The sequence below is a fragment of the Trichosurus vulpecula genome, chromosome 3 (genome assembly GCF_011100635.1).
Source record: "Trichosurus vulpecula isolate mTriVul1 chromosome 3, mTriVul1.pri, whole genome shotgun sequence".
Lineage (NCBI taxonomy): Eukaryota > Metazoa > Chordata > Mammalia > Diprotodontia > Phalangeridae > Trichosurus > Trichosurus vulpecula.
The window spans coordinates 102,208,576-102,224,755 of record NC_050575.1 but is presented as its reverse complement, the minus strand read 5'-3'; the positions used below and the strand labels follow the sequence as shown (position 1 = coordinate 102,224,755).

The 16,180-nt window shown below is 44.4% G+C and overlaps 1 protein-coding gene across 7 annotated transcripts in view; it reads right to left on the bottom strand.

The window, feature by feature from the left end:
* EPB41L1 (erythrocyte membrane protein band 4.1 like 1) overlaps positions 1 to 16,180 on the bottom strand; it is a 104,671-nt gene that overhangs the window by 29,237 nt on the left and 59,254 nt on the right. For 4 of the 7 annotated variants that reach the window (XM_036748892.1, XM_036748895.1, XM_036748896.1 and 1 more), the window contains exons 6-13: positions 14,987 to 15,062; positions 12,384 to 12,602; positions 8,653 to 8,740; positions 7,340 to 7,492; positions 6,662 to 6,759; positions 5,600 to 5,775; positions 3,848 to 4,002; positions 101 to 304 (exon numbers count right to left, since the gene is read on the bottom strand). In XM_036748892.1, the coding sequence (XP_036604787.1) occupies positions 101 to 304; positions 3,848 to 4,002; positions 5,600 to 5,775; positions 6,662 to 6,759; positions 7,340 to 7,492; positions 8,653 to 8,740; positions 12,384 to 12,602; positions 14,987 to 15,062 (1,169 nt within the window). Of the gene's footprint in view, positions 1 to 100; positions 305 to 2,340; positions 2,377 to 3,847; positions 4,003 to 5,599; positions 5,776 to 6,661; positions 6,760 to 7,339; positions 7,493 to 8,652; positions 8,741 to 12,383; positions 12,603 to 14,986; positions 15,063 to 16,180 lie in introns of all 7 variants that reach the window. The other 3 variants (XM_036748898.1, XM_036748894.1, XM_036748891.1) reach the window with 2 other exon arrangements.

The following is a 16,180-nucleotide window of genomic DNA, read 5'->3' as shown; positions in this document are numbered from 1 at the left end:
CTGCCATGGGGCAGAGAATAAATGCAATAAAATCTATGTAAGTCAATCCCAATTCCCATGCCCCACCCTTCTTTATGGAGCCCAAGGCCACAGGACCCACCTCATTAGCTTTCTCAGGGGTCCCTTTGGGGGTTCCTTCTTCATGCTTGGGGGAAGATGAGGCTGGTGAGGAAGGCAGCCTCCGCTCACGTTCCCAGTCACGATCCCTATGGATCAATTTGCTATTGGGCTCCTTCAGTGTCCTCTTGAGTTCATTGATGCTGGCCTGGTGTTTCAGCAGTACATCCTCTGGTTTATCTAAGAACTTGGGATGGAGGAAGCAAGTGAGTTAAAAAAGGAAAGTATCTCTGAACGACACTAGTTTTCCATTCCAAAAGCAAGAAGCAAGGGACAGGGAAGATTGGAAAAGTCAGAAGCTATAAGTCTCTGTGCCTATACCCTTAGGTGCTCATGCTCCCTGGGTGTGAGTAGGGAGGATTCATGTGAACTGTCCCTCATGCTTGGAATATTATCTATTTTCATCCCTACCTAATGAAATAACCTTCCTTTCCTTCAAGTCATAGCTCAGGTACCATTTCCTCTATGAAGCATTCTCTGATCGCCTCAGTTGAAAGGGATATCTCCTTTCTCAAACAGGATTTACTTCTGTAGTTATCCTTTGCCCTGATCACATTTTACCTTATAACAGATACTTGCATAGCCATCTTATTCCCTCAATTAGATTGTAAGCTCCTTGAGGCAAGGGTCTAGGCCATTTTTCAATATGCATCCTCTGTGCCTTGCCCATAACAAGTGCTTTCTAAGAGCCTTTCAAACCAAGCTATTAGGAGTAGGGGACACCAGCTCCAGCACTGTGGTCCGAGACCAGTAGTTAGGGAAAGAAAAGACCAAGCAAGGCATCTGACCACAGGCTGGCTTCATTGAGATTGGAAGTAGTCACCTGCCTGCTGTGGGGTGGAACGTGGGGAAGAGTAGCAATTTACATTTATTTTCCATATTCTCAGGAGGTCTCATCTACAGGGTTATTTAAGAATGCTTGATTCATCACAATCTCCCTTTCCTGGTTCCAAAAAAAAAGTCAGCAGATTCCTTTGAGAAACAATCACAAGATCACAGACCTAGGGAGCTGGCCTGAAAATACAGCCAGAAGCCTCTAGAGTTAGTCTTTGGAGGCATGGAAATACACTACCAAGAATGATAATAGTAATTAGGCTACATTTAGGTGGCACTTTATATTATAAAAAAGTTACTGAATTTGATCCATATAACAGCTGTGTGAGGAAGAGTAGTTATTACTATTAGCATATTATTAATCCCATCTTACAGATGAGTAAACAGACTCAGAAGAGTGAAGTGACTTGACCAAAGTCACTTATGATGGAAATGAAAATCAAACATAGATCTTCTGACTCCAACTCCAGACCACAATCTATAAACATTGACTCTTCAGCTACCATAAGTAGAAGGGAAAAGCGGGCTCCCCAAGGGCAAATGTGTCCTGCCTCAATGCTTCTGCCTTTTTACAGTAAGCCTACTCCCTCACTCCCAGAGCTAGCATTCCACGGTGATGGTGAATCCTCAGGGAAACTTGGAAAATCAAATGCCTTGGTCATGCTCATCTGAATATATTCTAGCTCCTCCCTATACAGGGTAATGTTCATGGGGTTATGGCAGCCAGCTGAACCCATGGGGCTTTAGAGTATCTGAGGCCTCTGTAGGAGAATGAAGATCATATTCTTTCCCTTTCTAGCATCTTCAAACTTAACCTTTCCCAAGGCAGCCAAAAGACAAACATATTTTGGTAATGAACATACTATGAAGGGGCTGGGTTTGGATGACAAGCAGGAGAAGAGCTGGTTCTGGTTGGGGAACTAGGAGTCAAAAGAAAGAGGAAGAAGAAAAGGAGAAAATGAAGGAAGGAAGGAAGGAAGAGAGAAAGGGAGAGAAAAGATGAAGGAAAGAGGAAAAGAGAAGAGGAAAATAAGAGACATAAAGAGGAAGATGAAAAGACCAGAGGAAAGCAAGAGAAATGAAGAAGAGGAAGGAGGAAGAAGGGAGAGGAAGAAATGGATAAGATGAAGGAAAAAGAAGCAAGAGGAGAACTTTATTGAGTAATAAACTTATGTGGGCAGAAAGCAGGCAGACAGCACAATGGGCCCATTCCCCAGGAATATGGATGACTTTTCCAACATAAGGGCAAAGATGAGGACCAGCGATGGCATGTGGGATGTCCTGAAATGAGAGGGCATGGGCCTGAGATGAAGGCAGAATGGCACATGGCAGATGGGGGGTGGCAGACAATGGACCAGAAGGAGCAGGGGAGAATGATGCAGTCAGTACCTCCTGCTTGTGCCTCGGCGTGGTTTCCTGCTCCGGCTAGCAGTACATGGTGAGGGAGGAACCAGCAGGGTCAGTAGAGGGATTACATTACAATCTAATGATTAGACACATCTAGATTCAGGTCAAGTGGGGTGGTGAGTCAGGGAGGGAAGGGGAACTATATCATTGAGAGAACTTTAAGCTGGGGCTACCAACAATATTATTGGGAGGACAGAATGGGAAGCATGTTCATTTACTTATAAACATTATGTCTGTATGTACATGCAGCTGTGGTTTGTGTGTACATTCATGAAGCATGTGTATATAAAGATGTGTGTGCTTGAACAGGTAGGTTGTTTCATATATATGCACATACTGTGGACAAACTGTGTTCTATGTTTGAATCCAAGTATGTGTGTGTGTGCTTGTGAGGTCTCACTACAATGTAACAGAAATAGGTTGTTAGGCACCCACAAGCATAGGCACCCTCTCTGAATCAGCCAGAGAGAGGCCACATCCTTAGGCCACTGGGGATGGGCTTGGTTATAAGTCACAGGAGAACACAGATCTCCTGCCTTGATAGTCTTGCCCTATGGCTGCCCCTAAAAGGTGTCACCTCCTTGGCCACCAGCTTCAGTTTATGAGGACTTTCAATAATACACCTGCTTGGAAGGGTGGCAGTAGGCAGAAATGGCCTCTGAGGGACCTTCCCTGAAAGGCTGTGCCCATGTAGGGCACAGAAGGCCTCTCTGAGTCCCAGGCAAGGCCTACTCAGGTCTGAGAAACCCATGTCTATGGCCCCAGTATTCCAGTTATGGGCATCAGACAATAGTGATGCCATCAGAGAATCTATGTGGGCAAATAAGAGTTGTGTGACAAGCTGTCATTATTAGTTTAACCTTTATAGTCTTTTTTTAAAAATGCAAATAATACTGATTACAGGGTTTATTTATTTTAGTCTTCATTTGTGTATATTTATTAAACCTGACGTTAAAGTTCAAAACAAAAAATAGCAGCTCACATGTGTGAGTTCTTGTAAGCAGATATGTGTATTGGTTTAGGCAACTGTGTTTTCTTGGCAGAGATGCCAATGTGTTAGGTATGTAGAGAGACCTCTTCATGCATGGGGTCATAGATGTAAATATCTGGAGGTATGGACATGCATAGAATATGCCCAGGAAAATGGGGGCCTATGTACTTTGTGAATGTTTGTGTGTGTATAGCCCTTCTCCTTTCTCAGGACCTGTATAGATATAATCACATACATAGCCCACCCACAGGCAGAGATGTGCCTTGGTGGAGGAGAAGGAACCAATTCATGCTGCCTTTCATGAGGAAACAGAAAGGGCAGGGCCTGGGGTGCACACACGTCCCACCCTAGTTACATGGCTAAGGCCGTTGGCCTCCACCAACCAAAGCTGAGGACACCCAGACAGTATGTATTTCAGGTACTCTTGTCTGTGTGGATGGGGAAGCCCAAGGTTCTCTTGCACTCAGGTGAGGAGAGAAAGGCTTGAAAGTCTCATACCTTCAGTTCTTTGATCTTGGTGGGTGTCCGGAGCTCTCCTTCCTCCGTCTCTGACTTTCTCCTCCCACCACCATAGTCTCTGTCTTCCTCAGACTTCTCAGCTTCTGATCCCACATCATGATTCTCACTGACAGAGGCTGGGCGAGAAAATTCTGCTGGGGGATGATGGCAGGGAGGTAAAAAAGGGAGAATGCACCAGGACAAAAGGTCAGGACTCCTGGGCAAGGGAGCCAGGCACACCCTAAAGAGACCCTACCAGCTGCCCATTCCATTAATCCACTCAATTCGGGAACTCAAACAGGCTCTGGTCTTGTCTCACCCAGGCCAAGGCAGATATCTTGTCAATAACCCTGCCCCTCCCTTTCTACCCATTTCCCAGGGAATAATAAATCAATTCAACCTTAGCACTGCTTTTGAGAAGGGTAGGACTGCTTATTGCCCCATGACTCCACTCAGAATGCCTGTGATTCTGACTTCCTAGACCAGGTGGGGGTCCATGAACTTTCTGAAAAATTTTTAAAATTATAACCATATTTCAATATGGTTTCCTTTGAAATCCCATGTTTTTTTTTTATTTCATACATTTTAAACATTATTCTAAGAAGGGGTCTGGGCATGGTGGTGCACACCTGTAATCCCTGCCACTGGGTGGGGCTGAGGCTGGAGGCTGAGCTCAGGGGGACTAACTTTAAGAGAGCTAAAGTTACTGGGTGCCCTCATCTGGGCACCAATATAGTAAGCCCCTAAACTGGAGGGGTGTGGGACAGGGACCAAGCTATCTAAGGAGGGGCAAACCAGCCTAGGTTAGAAAAGGAGCACGTGAAAGTTTCCAGGCCAGTCAACAGTGGGATCAGGCCTGCTACACCTCCAGGTAGACAAGATAAAGAGTCCTAGTCACCAAAAAATGGGGAGGGGGCTATAGGGGTCCATGACACAAGATAATTCAAAAATCTCTTTGTTATTGCTGTTATTGTTCGGTTGTGTCCAACCTTTCCTCTACCTCTTTATGACTCCATTTGGAATTTTCTCAACAAAGATTCTGGAGTGGTTTGTCATTTCCTTCTAAAGCGCATTTTACAGATGAGGAAACCTAGGCAAACAGGGTGAAGTGACTTGCCCAGGGTCAAAGAGCCAGGAAGTGTCTGAGGCCAGATTTGAACTCAGAAATCTTTCTGATTCCAGACCTAGCACTCTACCCACTTTGCCACCTAGCTGCCCCAAGAACCCCTAACCTAGACCAAAATTCCTTTCTTTGGTCACTACACTCATCTATCTCCCTCATATCCACCTACATTATTCTGTCCAACTCTACTCTCCCTATTGTGCCAGCCTATATGTTTCCAGGTTGATCATACATTGCTTCCTATGATACACTTTATGTTTCAGCCAAATGAGCCTATTTACTGTAAGAAAGATTTCCATCTTCCTCTGCACAGGCCATCCCCCATGCCAGGAATGCTCTCTTTTCTCACTTTGGCCTCTTAGAGCCACCAGATCCCTTCAAGATTCAGTATCAGACCCCTCACGGATCTTGACTTTAGGTGTCAATCACCTAATAACCTGTCCCAGGGGTATTTACTTTTGAACAGAGGCCCCCAGGTGGCCAAAGAGCTTCCCAAACCCAAAAGGCTATAATATGCTCTAATGCATAGGCAAGGAGCAATAGGATCATTCTTGGGTTAGGCTGGGACCACTGACTGACTACCCATCCCTCATTTAGATGCCCAAGTGCCTCCCAAATTTGGGGCATACCTCCATCGAGGCTTCGGGACATGGTGTACCGTTTGCTGGAGGAACGCTCAAAGAAGGGTGCAGGCCTGTCAATGAGGGCACTGGCCTGCCGGGTCTGTGCCTGTGTCCTCCCACTGTAGCGGAACTTGGAGCCCATCACCAGGAAGCCCTTGGGTGGGGGCTCAGGAGACACTAGCCTGTATTGGGAGCATGGGTTAGGGTTGGGAAGGTACAAGGGTCACAAGAAGAGCCCAAAGAGACAAAGAGACAAAGTATTTGCTATCTTGTTATATTCTAGTTACCTGTGCCTGTCTCTGTGCCTATATCTATAAGATCCTAAAGAGTTCCAAAAAAAGGAAGGATCATCCCTTATCTAAATTTTGTCTTTCATGCAGTAAAGAGCTCAGTGCTCTGTAGCCAGCAGACACTTAATCCTAAAACCTCTTGGCTGAAGCAAACTTTAGCAGAATTCTTTAGCTTAGCTTTTCCTAAACCCATTTGGGAAAATGGTGCTCCCAGAATACAATTTTAATGCTAACAATTTCCTCTGTCAAATATTAAACATGAAATTATGTGAATACCCAAAAATATAACTTGACAGAAACTAGGTCAAATTTCTTCTATTTCACCCCAGAATTTTCCTGATTCTTCCAAGGTCACATAGGGGAGAACTACACTCCTAAGCCCTTGTGAACCAGCTTGAAAAGATGCATGAATATATTTTAAGCTCTGCCATTACCCAGTGTTCTGCAGCCAAATGAGTCTATTAAGCATTGATTTTATCTAGCCTCTTCATTTAGAAGGAAGGAAATTGAGGTCCAAAGAGGGAAAAGGAATATGCCCAAGGTCAACAGCAGAGCCAGGAAATGAACCTGGACCTCCCAACCCCCAGGTACAGCTGAATCAATATAAGGGACACTTGCATTTGGCCTGTAGATCCTTCCATCCCTTAAGGCAAAGGGAGGGACTTCCATGTATGCTAGGTGAGCAGGCATGTCTGGGGGCAAGAGGCCCTTTCCTGGATCCACCAAAATCCCAATTTCATCTGCCCCATCTTGCCCCTGCCCAGTTATGTCCTCTCACCTGAAGAATGTGTGATGCTCAATGCAGACCTTCCAAAGCCTCTTAGCTGACCGGTGGTTGGGGAGCTTAAAGCCAATGGTGCTCTCAAACTGCTCATACTAGGACACCAGGAGAGGCGGGATGAGTGGCATGGCCCTGACCCACTCCCTCCACCCTTTTCTCCCCTTATCAGACCCTCCTTCTCCCAAGTCTTCTCTGTCCATTTAGCCAAACTCTGACCCCATGCTTCTAGGGCCTACTTTCTCTAGGGAATCTTCTCTACTATTCCTTTCAGGGAAAGGAACTGGGGAAGTTTAGTCTGGAGAAGAAAAGGAGGGAAAGGATGGGGAACGTGATCATTTTCTTCAAGTATCTGAAGGGCCATCATGGGCAAGGTGGGGTTACACTTCTGCTTGGTCCCGGAGGGAAGAATTAAGCACACAATGTGTACTTTGCAGAAAGGCAGATTTCAGATGGACTTAAGCAAAAACTCTAACAACTAGAGCTGGTCAAAAGTGAGAAGGACTCAGGAATAGTGAGTTCTCCAGCAATGGAGATCCTCAAGAAGAGGCCAGATGGCCACCTATTAGGGAGGCTGTGGAGAAGATTCTGGCTCAGGTAAGGGTTAGAATATCTGTCCTCTGAGGTCCCTCCTAAGTCAGATTTCATGAAGTATAGTCAATGGTAGAGAAGACTCACCTCCCCTGGACGTATCTTGATGTAGAAATTACTCCTCTTATAGGAAATCTTAAGGATCTTGGGCCAGGCAAATCGGTTGATCCGCAGACGGTCTCTGTAGATCAGCAGGCCATTAGCACAGACTCCAAGCATGATGTCAATACCTTCTGAGTCCTAGGAGAGGAGAGGAAAAGAGAGGAGAAATGGGAAAGGGAGATAAGGTAAGAGAGGTAAGGGAGTAGCAGGAAGGTGGGAAGGAGGTAAGGGAGACCAGCCATAAGACCCTAGGCATACAGATATAGGGTGTTTTGGGTATAAGCTATGCCTGGAGACTCCAGCCTGAGCCTAGGGTGATCTATCTCTATGCCTCAGAGATACCTAGAGAAGTAGTTAGCTTGTTGGAGATCCTCTTATCCTAAATCCTATTGAGTGAGGCCCAAGGTACCAGGTAGAAGGTGCCTCTGGCTCTAAAGGAGCAAGGCCAAAGTTCACAGGGCACATCATGTGGCAGGCATCTGATCCATAAGCAGTGCCTGGGAAGGTGCTTGTATGCAGAGGAACCACTGTACCTCAGAATATGAAGACCAGGGTATACAGGTCAAGCAGAAGAAACCCTAAGCATACCCTGAAGCCATTTCCAACAAAAGAGGGCTGAGTCCAGCTTAGTAAGAGGTCCAGTCCAACCCTACCTAGGTCAGGTAGCTAAGGCTAGTCCCAGTCCCCTTTCCTTCCTTCTCATCCAGATGATTATGCCAACCTCCTAAACATTCTACCTGCTAAGCCATCCTGCTCATACTGCCTTATTCAGTTTTCTAAAGTCCAGCTCTTTTCACATCATTCCCTAGCTCAAAATTTTTCAATTGTTTCCAACTGCCTACAGAATCAAGTCCAAATTCCTTGGCTTGGCATTCTAGCTGCAATCTAGATTTCCAGGCACATCTCCCACTAAATTCCCTTCAAGAATTCCAGGTGAGTTCCCTCTGAAGCAAATCCTCCATGTTTCAGCCTCAATGCCCTTGCTCATGATATTCTCTTCACTTTCTCCCTCTTTGCTTATCTAACTCCTACTCAAATGCCATCCCCTCCAGAAAACCTCCTCTGGTCCCATTAAGCTCAACAGGTCTCCCTGAAATCCTGCAATCTTGACTGTCTGTACCATTCACATGTACCATAGAGGGTAGAAACTAAATCTTAGTTTTCTCCATCTGTGAATAGCGCCCATACAGGGGAAGATTAACTCCTCCCTAATGACTGGATTGATTAGGCAAGTTCTGGGGTGCCGATTCCTAAGCTCAAAATAGCGAGTACCTCATTACCCAGCCTTCAGTGGATACCTTGGCATGATGTAGGTCCACTCCATACATGGACAGCTTCTTGGCATTCTCAAGGAAGTGAATTTCAGCTTCTCCAGGAGTCATACCCCTGTAGGGGAAGAGGGCATACAGTGAACAGGGAAAGGCCAGAGCCTGAAAGAAGGGACAATCTAGTCCACACTTGCGGTGCCATGCTCAGCTCTGGGGCCATAGTTCTCACAGTACATTGACAGTCTGAAAGAAGCATGTGCAGAAGAGGATAACCAAGATGGGCAGGGGCCTGGAGGCCATGTCATATGAGGAATGGTTGAAGGAGCTAAAGGAAGTTTATTTGGGAAAAGAAAAAACCTCAGGGACCCAGGATAGCTGTCTTCAGACATCTGAAGGGCTATCACATGTAAGAAACATGACATTTGTCCTGCTTGGCTGCAGGGGACAGGTCTAAGAGCAATGTGCGTGCCTTAAAAAAACTTCCCCAAAGGAAGGAGGTAAGCCCTTAACAATCAGGACTGCTTACACAACACTTGCAACACTGTAAATGGGGAGAATAATAACAAAGCAATTCCAAACTGAAAGCCGTGTAATTATGACAACCAGGCATAGCCCTAAGGAGGAGATGAGAACACTCCACCCACCCTCCTTCCTCTCTTCTTTTTCCCCTCCCTCCCTTCTTTGCAGAGGTGGAGGGGCTCTAGGTGTGCATAGAAAGTTGACTCGTTGGTTAGTTTTAAGATTTGTTTCCTTCTTTCTTCTTTGCTATAAGGGATGGCTTTGTGGGAGGAGGGGTAAGTGACAGGAATACACTGGGAGATGAGGATGATATAAAAACAAAGTATAGAATATTTTTTTCAAAGAAAAAAAATGGATGTGCTGAATGTTTTCCTTTCACCTTTTTTGTTATCCCAAATAATATTACTATGAACAGGTTGGTACATATAGGCCTTTGCTTGTTGTGGATAACTTTCTAAGTCCCAGAAATGGATTCTCTGGGTCACAGGCTAAGAATCATTTAGTAATGCTCTTGAGTAATTGCAAACTGTTTTCTAGAAGGGCTGAACTAAGTTACAGATTCTCCAGCAAGGTACTTGCATACCTGTCTTCCCATAACCTCTCCAACAATGAACTTTTACATTTTTTAAGCATATTTATCAGCTTGGTAGCTGTGAGGGGACATTTTAGGATTTCATTTCCAAGATTATTTGGATTTTTTTTTGAAATGGTAACTGGTAGTTTGTGTTTCTTCTTCTGAAAACTGTTCCTATCCTTGGAATATTTATTTGTCTACTGAGGAATACTGTTTTTATTAATTTGAGTATCAGATTTTTATCATTTATTAAACAAAAGATTTCTCTTAATCAATCTGTATCTACCTCTCTGGTTGTGGCTACAACAATTTGTATAAAAGTGCTTTAAATTTTTATGACTGTCTACTTTGATTCTGAGGATCTCTTCTATCCCATATGTGGTTACTAATTTTTTCCCTCTCCACAACTATGAAAAATCTCTTACCTTCTCCCCTAATTTTTGAATGGTGTGACTTTTTATATCTCCTTTATCCATTGGAATTCCTTGGGGCTTAAATATAAGATGCTGATCAAAATGCTCCTTTTACCATACTGCTTTTCCTTTTTTCCAGAGGTTCTCTTTGAATTGAGTCACTTCACCCATGGTTCATGTTTTTGGGTATATCAGACACTAGACTGCAGTTGGCATTTGCTTCTTGGTCTTGCTATTTTAGTCTGCTCCATCTATTAACTTTTCTGCTTTTGAAATCCAGCATGAGAGAGCTATTATAATTACTGCTTTCTCATAAGATCTAATAGCACTAAGCTACCCTTACTCATTCCTTTTTGTAATTCTAGGGATAGGGATTAGACCTAAGACTTCATTGGTATAGGAACTCTCAGATTAGGGAACTCCCTCCATCAGTGTAGATTGGTACCTTCTCTGCAATTTACAGTCTTAGAGTTAGCTGCCTAGAGCACTTTGAATGACTGAGTCATTTTGACTATTATAAATACACGTATTAAAAATAAAGAACATATGAAGAAAAGATGCTATCTGCATCCAGAGAAAGAACTGCTAAATAGAAGTATGTATAGAATAATTTTCTGTATATATACCTATTTATGTCTAATGGTAGTTATCTCTAGGGCAGGGTGGGGGGAGGGAAGAAAAAAAGGGAAAAAAAGAAATTTAAATGATAACTTTATTATATATTTAAAAGGGAAAAAGAAATTGTACATAAAAGATTTGCAATTTCATGTGCAATTATCTTTTTTACTATACTGTGTTATGGAAATGCTTATTTTATTTCATAAATTAAAAATGAAGTATTATTAAATAGAAAAAAAAGAAGCTAAATGACCTGCCCAAGGTCACATAGCCAGTACATGTCAAAGATGAGTCTTGAACCCAAGTCTTCCTGTCTTTAAAGTTAGCTCTCTGTCCACTAACACCACATGGCCTCTCTCTTCTTGTTATTATATCCCTTGAAATTCTTGACCTTTTATTCCTCCAAATGAATTTTAGTATTTTGTCTGTTTCCATCAAGTATCTTTTTTGTAATTTGTTTGGTATAGCACTAAACCTATAATTTGGGACATATCAACACTTTTACTGTATTAGCAGGACCTAGCCATGGATCTGGAATCATTCTTTAATTATTTTGGTCTTTTATTTATGTAAAAATGATCCTGTAGTTGTATTCATATTTGTCTTTATAAATGCCCAATGATTGCAGAATTGCTGAATAAATTATGGTGTATGTTATAGAATATTCTCACACCATAAGAAATGATAAGCATAAAGAATTCAATGAGAGAAGCAAAAGGAGACATTTAAAGCATGGTAGACAACGTAGATTAGTCTTCTAAACTGTGCTTAAACACAGTTTTTTGGGTTTTTTGGGGGCAATCAGGGTTAAGTGACTTGCCCAGGGCCACCCAGCCAGTGTTTGAGGCCACATTTGAACTCGGGTCCTCCTGACTCCAGGCCTGGTGCTCTAATCCACGTGCTACCTAGCTTTTCCTTAAACAGGATTTTGGCAGATGTGGAAGAGACTATGACAACTATAGAAACTGATGAAGGAAACTGTGAAGAGGTATATAAATCAATCAAGTGGAAAAGTCCAATACCATCTTGTCCATGATGATGGTATTTTTTAGTAGCATCCCCACTGGGACTTGGCCGAAACCAAGAATTTCCTCTCCAAAAAAAGATATATGTTGAAGGGAGGAGTCTATGATACTTTTTTATATTTTATACTTATATCAAGGATTCCTCCACCCTTCACTACACTGCCAAAGGGGTCTACAGCACAAAAAAAAAGGTTCAGAACCCATGATCTATTCTAGAGAGAATTCCTGCATAAGGTAAGGAATTAGATTGGCACAGGCTCAGAGCATGATGTCAATATCTTCCAATCCTAGGACAAGAGAAGAGAAATGGGAAAGGGCATGAGGGAGATAAAGGAGGTAAGAGAGAGAAGTAATTAGAGAGAAGTGCATAGTACAGTGCAGAGAGCACTGAACTTGGGAGTCAGAAGGCCTGGGTTTGAATACCAGCTCTGATGCTGGTATTCATTGTACATTCCTTGCCCTCTCCAAGGCTCATTGCTGAGGCCACTTCTAACTCCGATGCTTTATTATTCCACAGGCTTCCCCAGGTCACAGAGAAGGTAAATGATAGGGCAAAAGCAGAGAGCATGGCTCCCCAGGCTCTCAGGTGGGTGTGGGTTATAGCAGGCTTACCTATAAGTCTTGTGCAGCTCCATGATTCTCTCCTCCAGCTCTTTGGTCTGGTTGGGGGCAAAGCGGAGCTCGCTGACATAGTTGCCCACATGTTCCTCAGCATCAAAGTCTCCCAGCTCAGCCTGAACAGCATAGGAGCCCAGCAACGCATGTGTGACAAAGGAGCAGGGCAGCCGGCCAGTGATAATGTCTGCCCTCAGCTGCAGGCACAGGTAGTATCTGTGGGCAGCAGGAAGAGTGTCCTTGCACAGAGATTCAGAACAGGGGGAGCTCTAAGTAACAAGCCCATGGCATGGGGTATTCTAGGGTAAAGGCAGCCTTCTAGGTGCCTCTCAGGATAATCCCGGACACAGCCAGATGGACCATGAGGGCCAAGGAAGGTCAAGTCCATTGAAGTCCAGTCAGAAGGCCATGCCTTCACTCACTACCCAGGGCCTCCTAGCTATCTCAGGGACAAAGAATGTTATAGCTGGAAGAGATCAGAGGGAATGTCTTCTCTGAACTTTTCATTTCTAGGTAAGGCCCAGAGAGGGAAAGAGATTTACTCAGGGTCTGATAGCAAATTAGTGGCAGACTAGAACGCCATTCTCCTGATGCCATGTTCAGGACACTTTCTACCACACCACATTTCTAGTCTCTCTTAATCACCTCCAACCAGTCCATCTCCTATTCTTCTCATTTGTACCAGGACTTCCCCTTCCTTACTGTTTTCCCCTGGCCCTCCGGTCCCTTATGGTTCCTTACCCAGAAGGGCTTAGTTCCCGGAAGATGGCAATCAATCAAAATTCTTCAGTGGATTAAAGGGGAAAATGGCCACCAAGTGATTTGCAGACCTTCAAGTACTATATTAATGTCAACATGAGACAGTGGCTCGAATGTTGGACTTGGAGTCAGGATGGTCTGGATTCAGATTCTGTCCCAGACACTTACTAGCTTTGTATCTGAGCAAATGACTTAACCCCAATTTTTTCATCTGCAAACGAGGATAATAGCACCTGCCTCACAGAGCTGTTTTGAGGATCAAATGAGATAATGCATCTAAATTGCTCGGCAAAACTTAAAGTGCAGTATCAATGTCCTCTATCTAAGCTCTATATGTGAGGGGCTAACAATAGTAAACTAGTGCTTTAAGATCTGCAAAGTGCTTTCCACATCTTATCTCATTGGATTATCACAACAACCCTGGGAAGTAGGTGCTATTACAGAGGGAGAAACTGAGGCTGAGAAGGCTTAAATGGAGAATCACTCAACTAGCAAGCATATGAGTCTTCCTGACTCCGAATCTAGTACTAGCATGCTTTACGTCAACTAGCTGTCCCCAAGATGCAAGCACCATGGTCTTTGGGGGCCCAGGGTCCAAACTCCACTGCCGGTACCCTCAGCTTGGGGCAAGTGGCTCTGAAGGTAGTATGACAAAAGTCAAGGTCATGGTGGTTACTTTCATAGGGGATGATGAGCTGAGGCAGAATGACTCCAATCTCATTTGTGATGCTATCTTGCCAACAGGTGGTTGTAGGTGCCAAGGACCCAGATGGGAATGTGGATGGCTCAATGTAGCCCCTCTGCTCAAATGACTCAGAGCCCACATCTCTGACCCTGTTATAGGGTCTGTAAATGAACCTGCGGGGCAGCCATCAGCATGACTCGAACATTGGCCGAGCACTGGAAGCTGGAGCTGTGTCTCTGAAGCCTAACGTTCAAGGTTAGACACTTACTTAGCTGTGTGACTCTGGATAAGTCAATAGGCCTCTGAGTCTTAGTTTCCTTGTCTGTGAAGAGGGTTTGGGCTCCAGGACTGCTAAGGTCTCTTCCAGTTCTAAATGGATGATCCCAGGCACGTGGTTCCCTGAGGCTGGGAGGGACTGAGGAAGAGCTTAGGCAAGTCTGGCTATAGGTTTGAAGATCATAGGACTTGGGGTTGGTATGGTACCTTAGAGATAATTCAGTACAACTCTCACTTACAAATGGGGAAACTGAGGCCTACAGTGATCAAGGAGCAGATGGGGCTGTAGCCAGATGATTTATTCCCCAGGAACCCTCTCACTCCAATTCCCTTGGTGTCCCTCTGGTCTTCATTTCCTCCCCATCTCCTCCCAAGGTAAACGAATCGTTATCTAAAGACATACAATGGCACCAGGATTGATGTTTGAAGACCTGGGTTTGAGTTCTGACTTGTATACTTACTAGCTGTGTGACCTTGGACAAGTTGGACAAGTCCATTCCTCTCCCTGGCTGCTATGTTACCTCCACTACAAAATCAGGTGGTTAAACCAGATGTTCTCTAAGGTCCTTTCTAGCTCTGACATTCTGAGACTGTGAGTTGCCCTGTGATAAACACCCCCAACATAAAGAGTCTGCCCGCTGCCCACCTTGCTCTCATCTGGACAGTCACTTTCCTCTGAGCATTTCTACCTCCTCAAACTGATACATCCACATTGGTCCCTACATGAGCAAACACACGCATGGTCACAAGACCACGGGGCCACATGTATCCCCTCCCATACATCCCCATCGTCCAGGTCGTGGGCACATGTATTTACACAGAGGTTTGCTCACACCAGTTGTCTCTGGGACTGCCCAAGAAAGACCACCTGACCTCTCACCTTGTGATGTCTTCTGTGAGCTGGGCTGGATCCGGAGGATAGAATTTGACTGTGAAGGCAAAATTCCAGGGGCCACCTGCAGAGAGGAGACAAGCAGGGATCAGAAATGTCCCCATTACTGTGGATGGCTCAGTCACACTTATGTCACCTCATGCACAACACCTGCTTTTAATGTTTCAATGTGCCTTCATGTATATCATGTCACAACAATCCGATTAGGAAGGTAGGGCAGGATTCTGTCATTCCCATTTTACAGATGTGAGAACTGAGACCAAGCGGGATTTGCTCAACATTGCACAGGGATAAACTGGAGTGTATCAAGAGAAAGGAGACCAGGATGGGGAGGGGGCTCAAAATCAAGCCGAAAGAGGACCAGCTGAAGGAAGCAAGGATGCCTCTTCCTAGAAAAGAGAAGCTTTAGGTGAGATAGAACTGCTGCCTTACAGCATGTGACGAGCTGTCGTAGGGAAGAGACATAAGTAGCCCCTGGTAGCAGTGTGAGGAAGGTACGTGGAAGCGTATTTCAGGCCAATATGAGGAAGATCATTCCAATGATCAGAGCTGTCCAATAATGAAACAGACTGCTTCAGGGGGTAGACATGAGCAATCAGAGCCAACCTGAGTACTTGTTAATATGGTGCAGTGTTAGAGAAACAGTCCTAGACTTGGAGTCAGGAGATCTGGGTTTGAATCCCAGCTTCGACACCTACTTACTATGTGACATTGGGCAAATCGGCTCCCCTCATCTGTAAAAAAAATAATCACTTGGATTATGTACCTTCCTGGGTTATTTGTGGTGAAAATGCTTTGCAAACCTTAAAGTGCTGTAGAAATGTGAATTATTAGGAATACTGTAGAAGGAATGCTCGAGGGTGGAGTAGATAACTTTTAAGGTTTCTTCCAATGCTAAGACTCTGAATCCTGCCTCCTCCAAGAAATCATCTCTGACTGCTGCATCTCCCTTCAGGGACTCCCTCTTACAGCTCAGGTTTAGAAACTCATTTTCTGCTGTTGTGTCTTATACTCCAGCCCAGGCAGTTTTTGAACTGTTATGTTTTCTTAGATAGGATGACAATGTCTCCAGAGTAGCTAGGAGCCCCAGGTGGGGCCTACAGACAGGCCCTAATCAATCTCTTTGGACCATAGGAACCAAAAAAGAACAATCCTTCTAAACTCCCCCAACCCCCATCCATG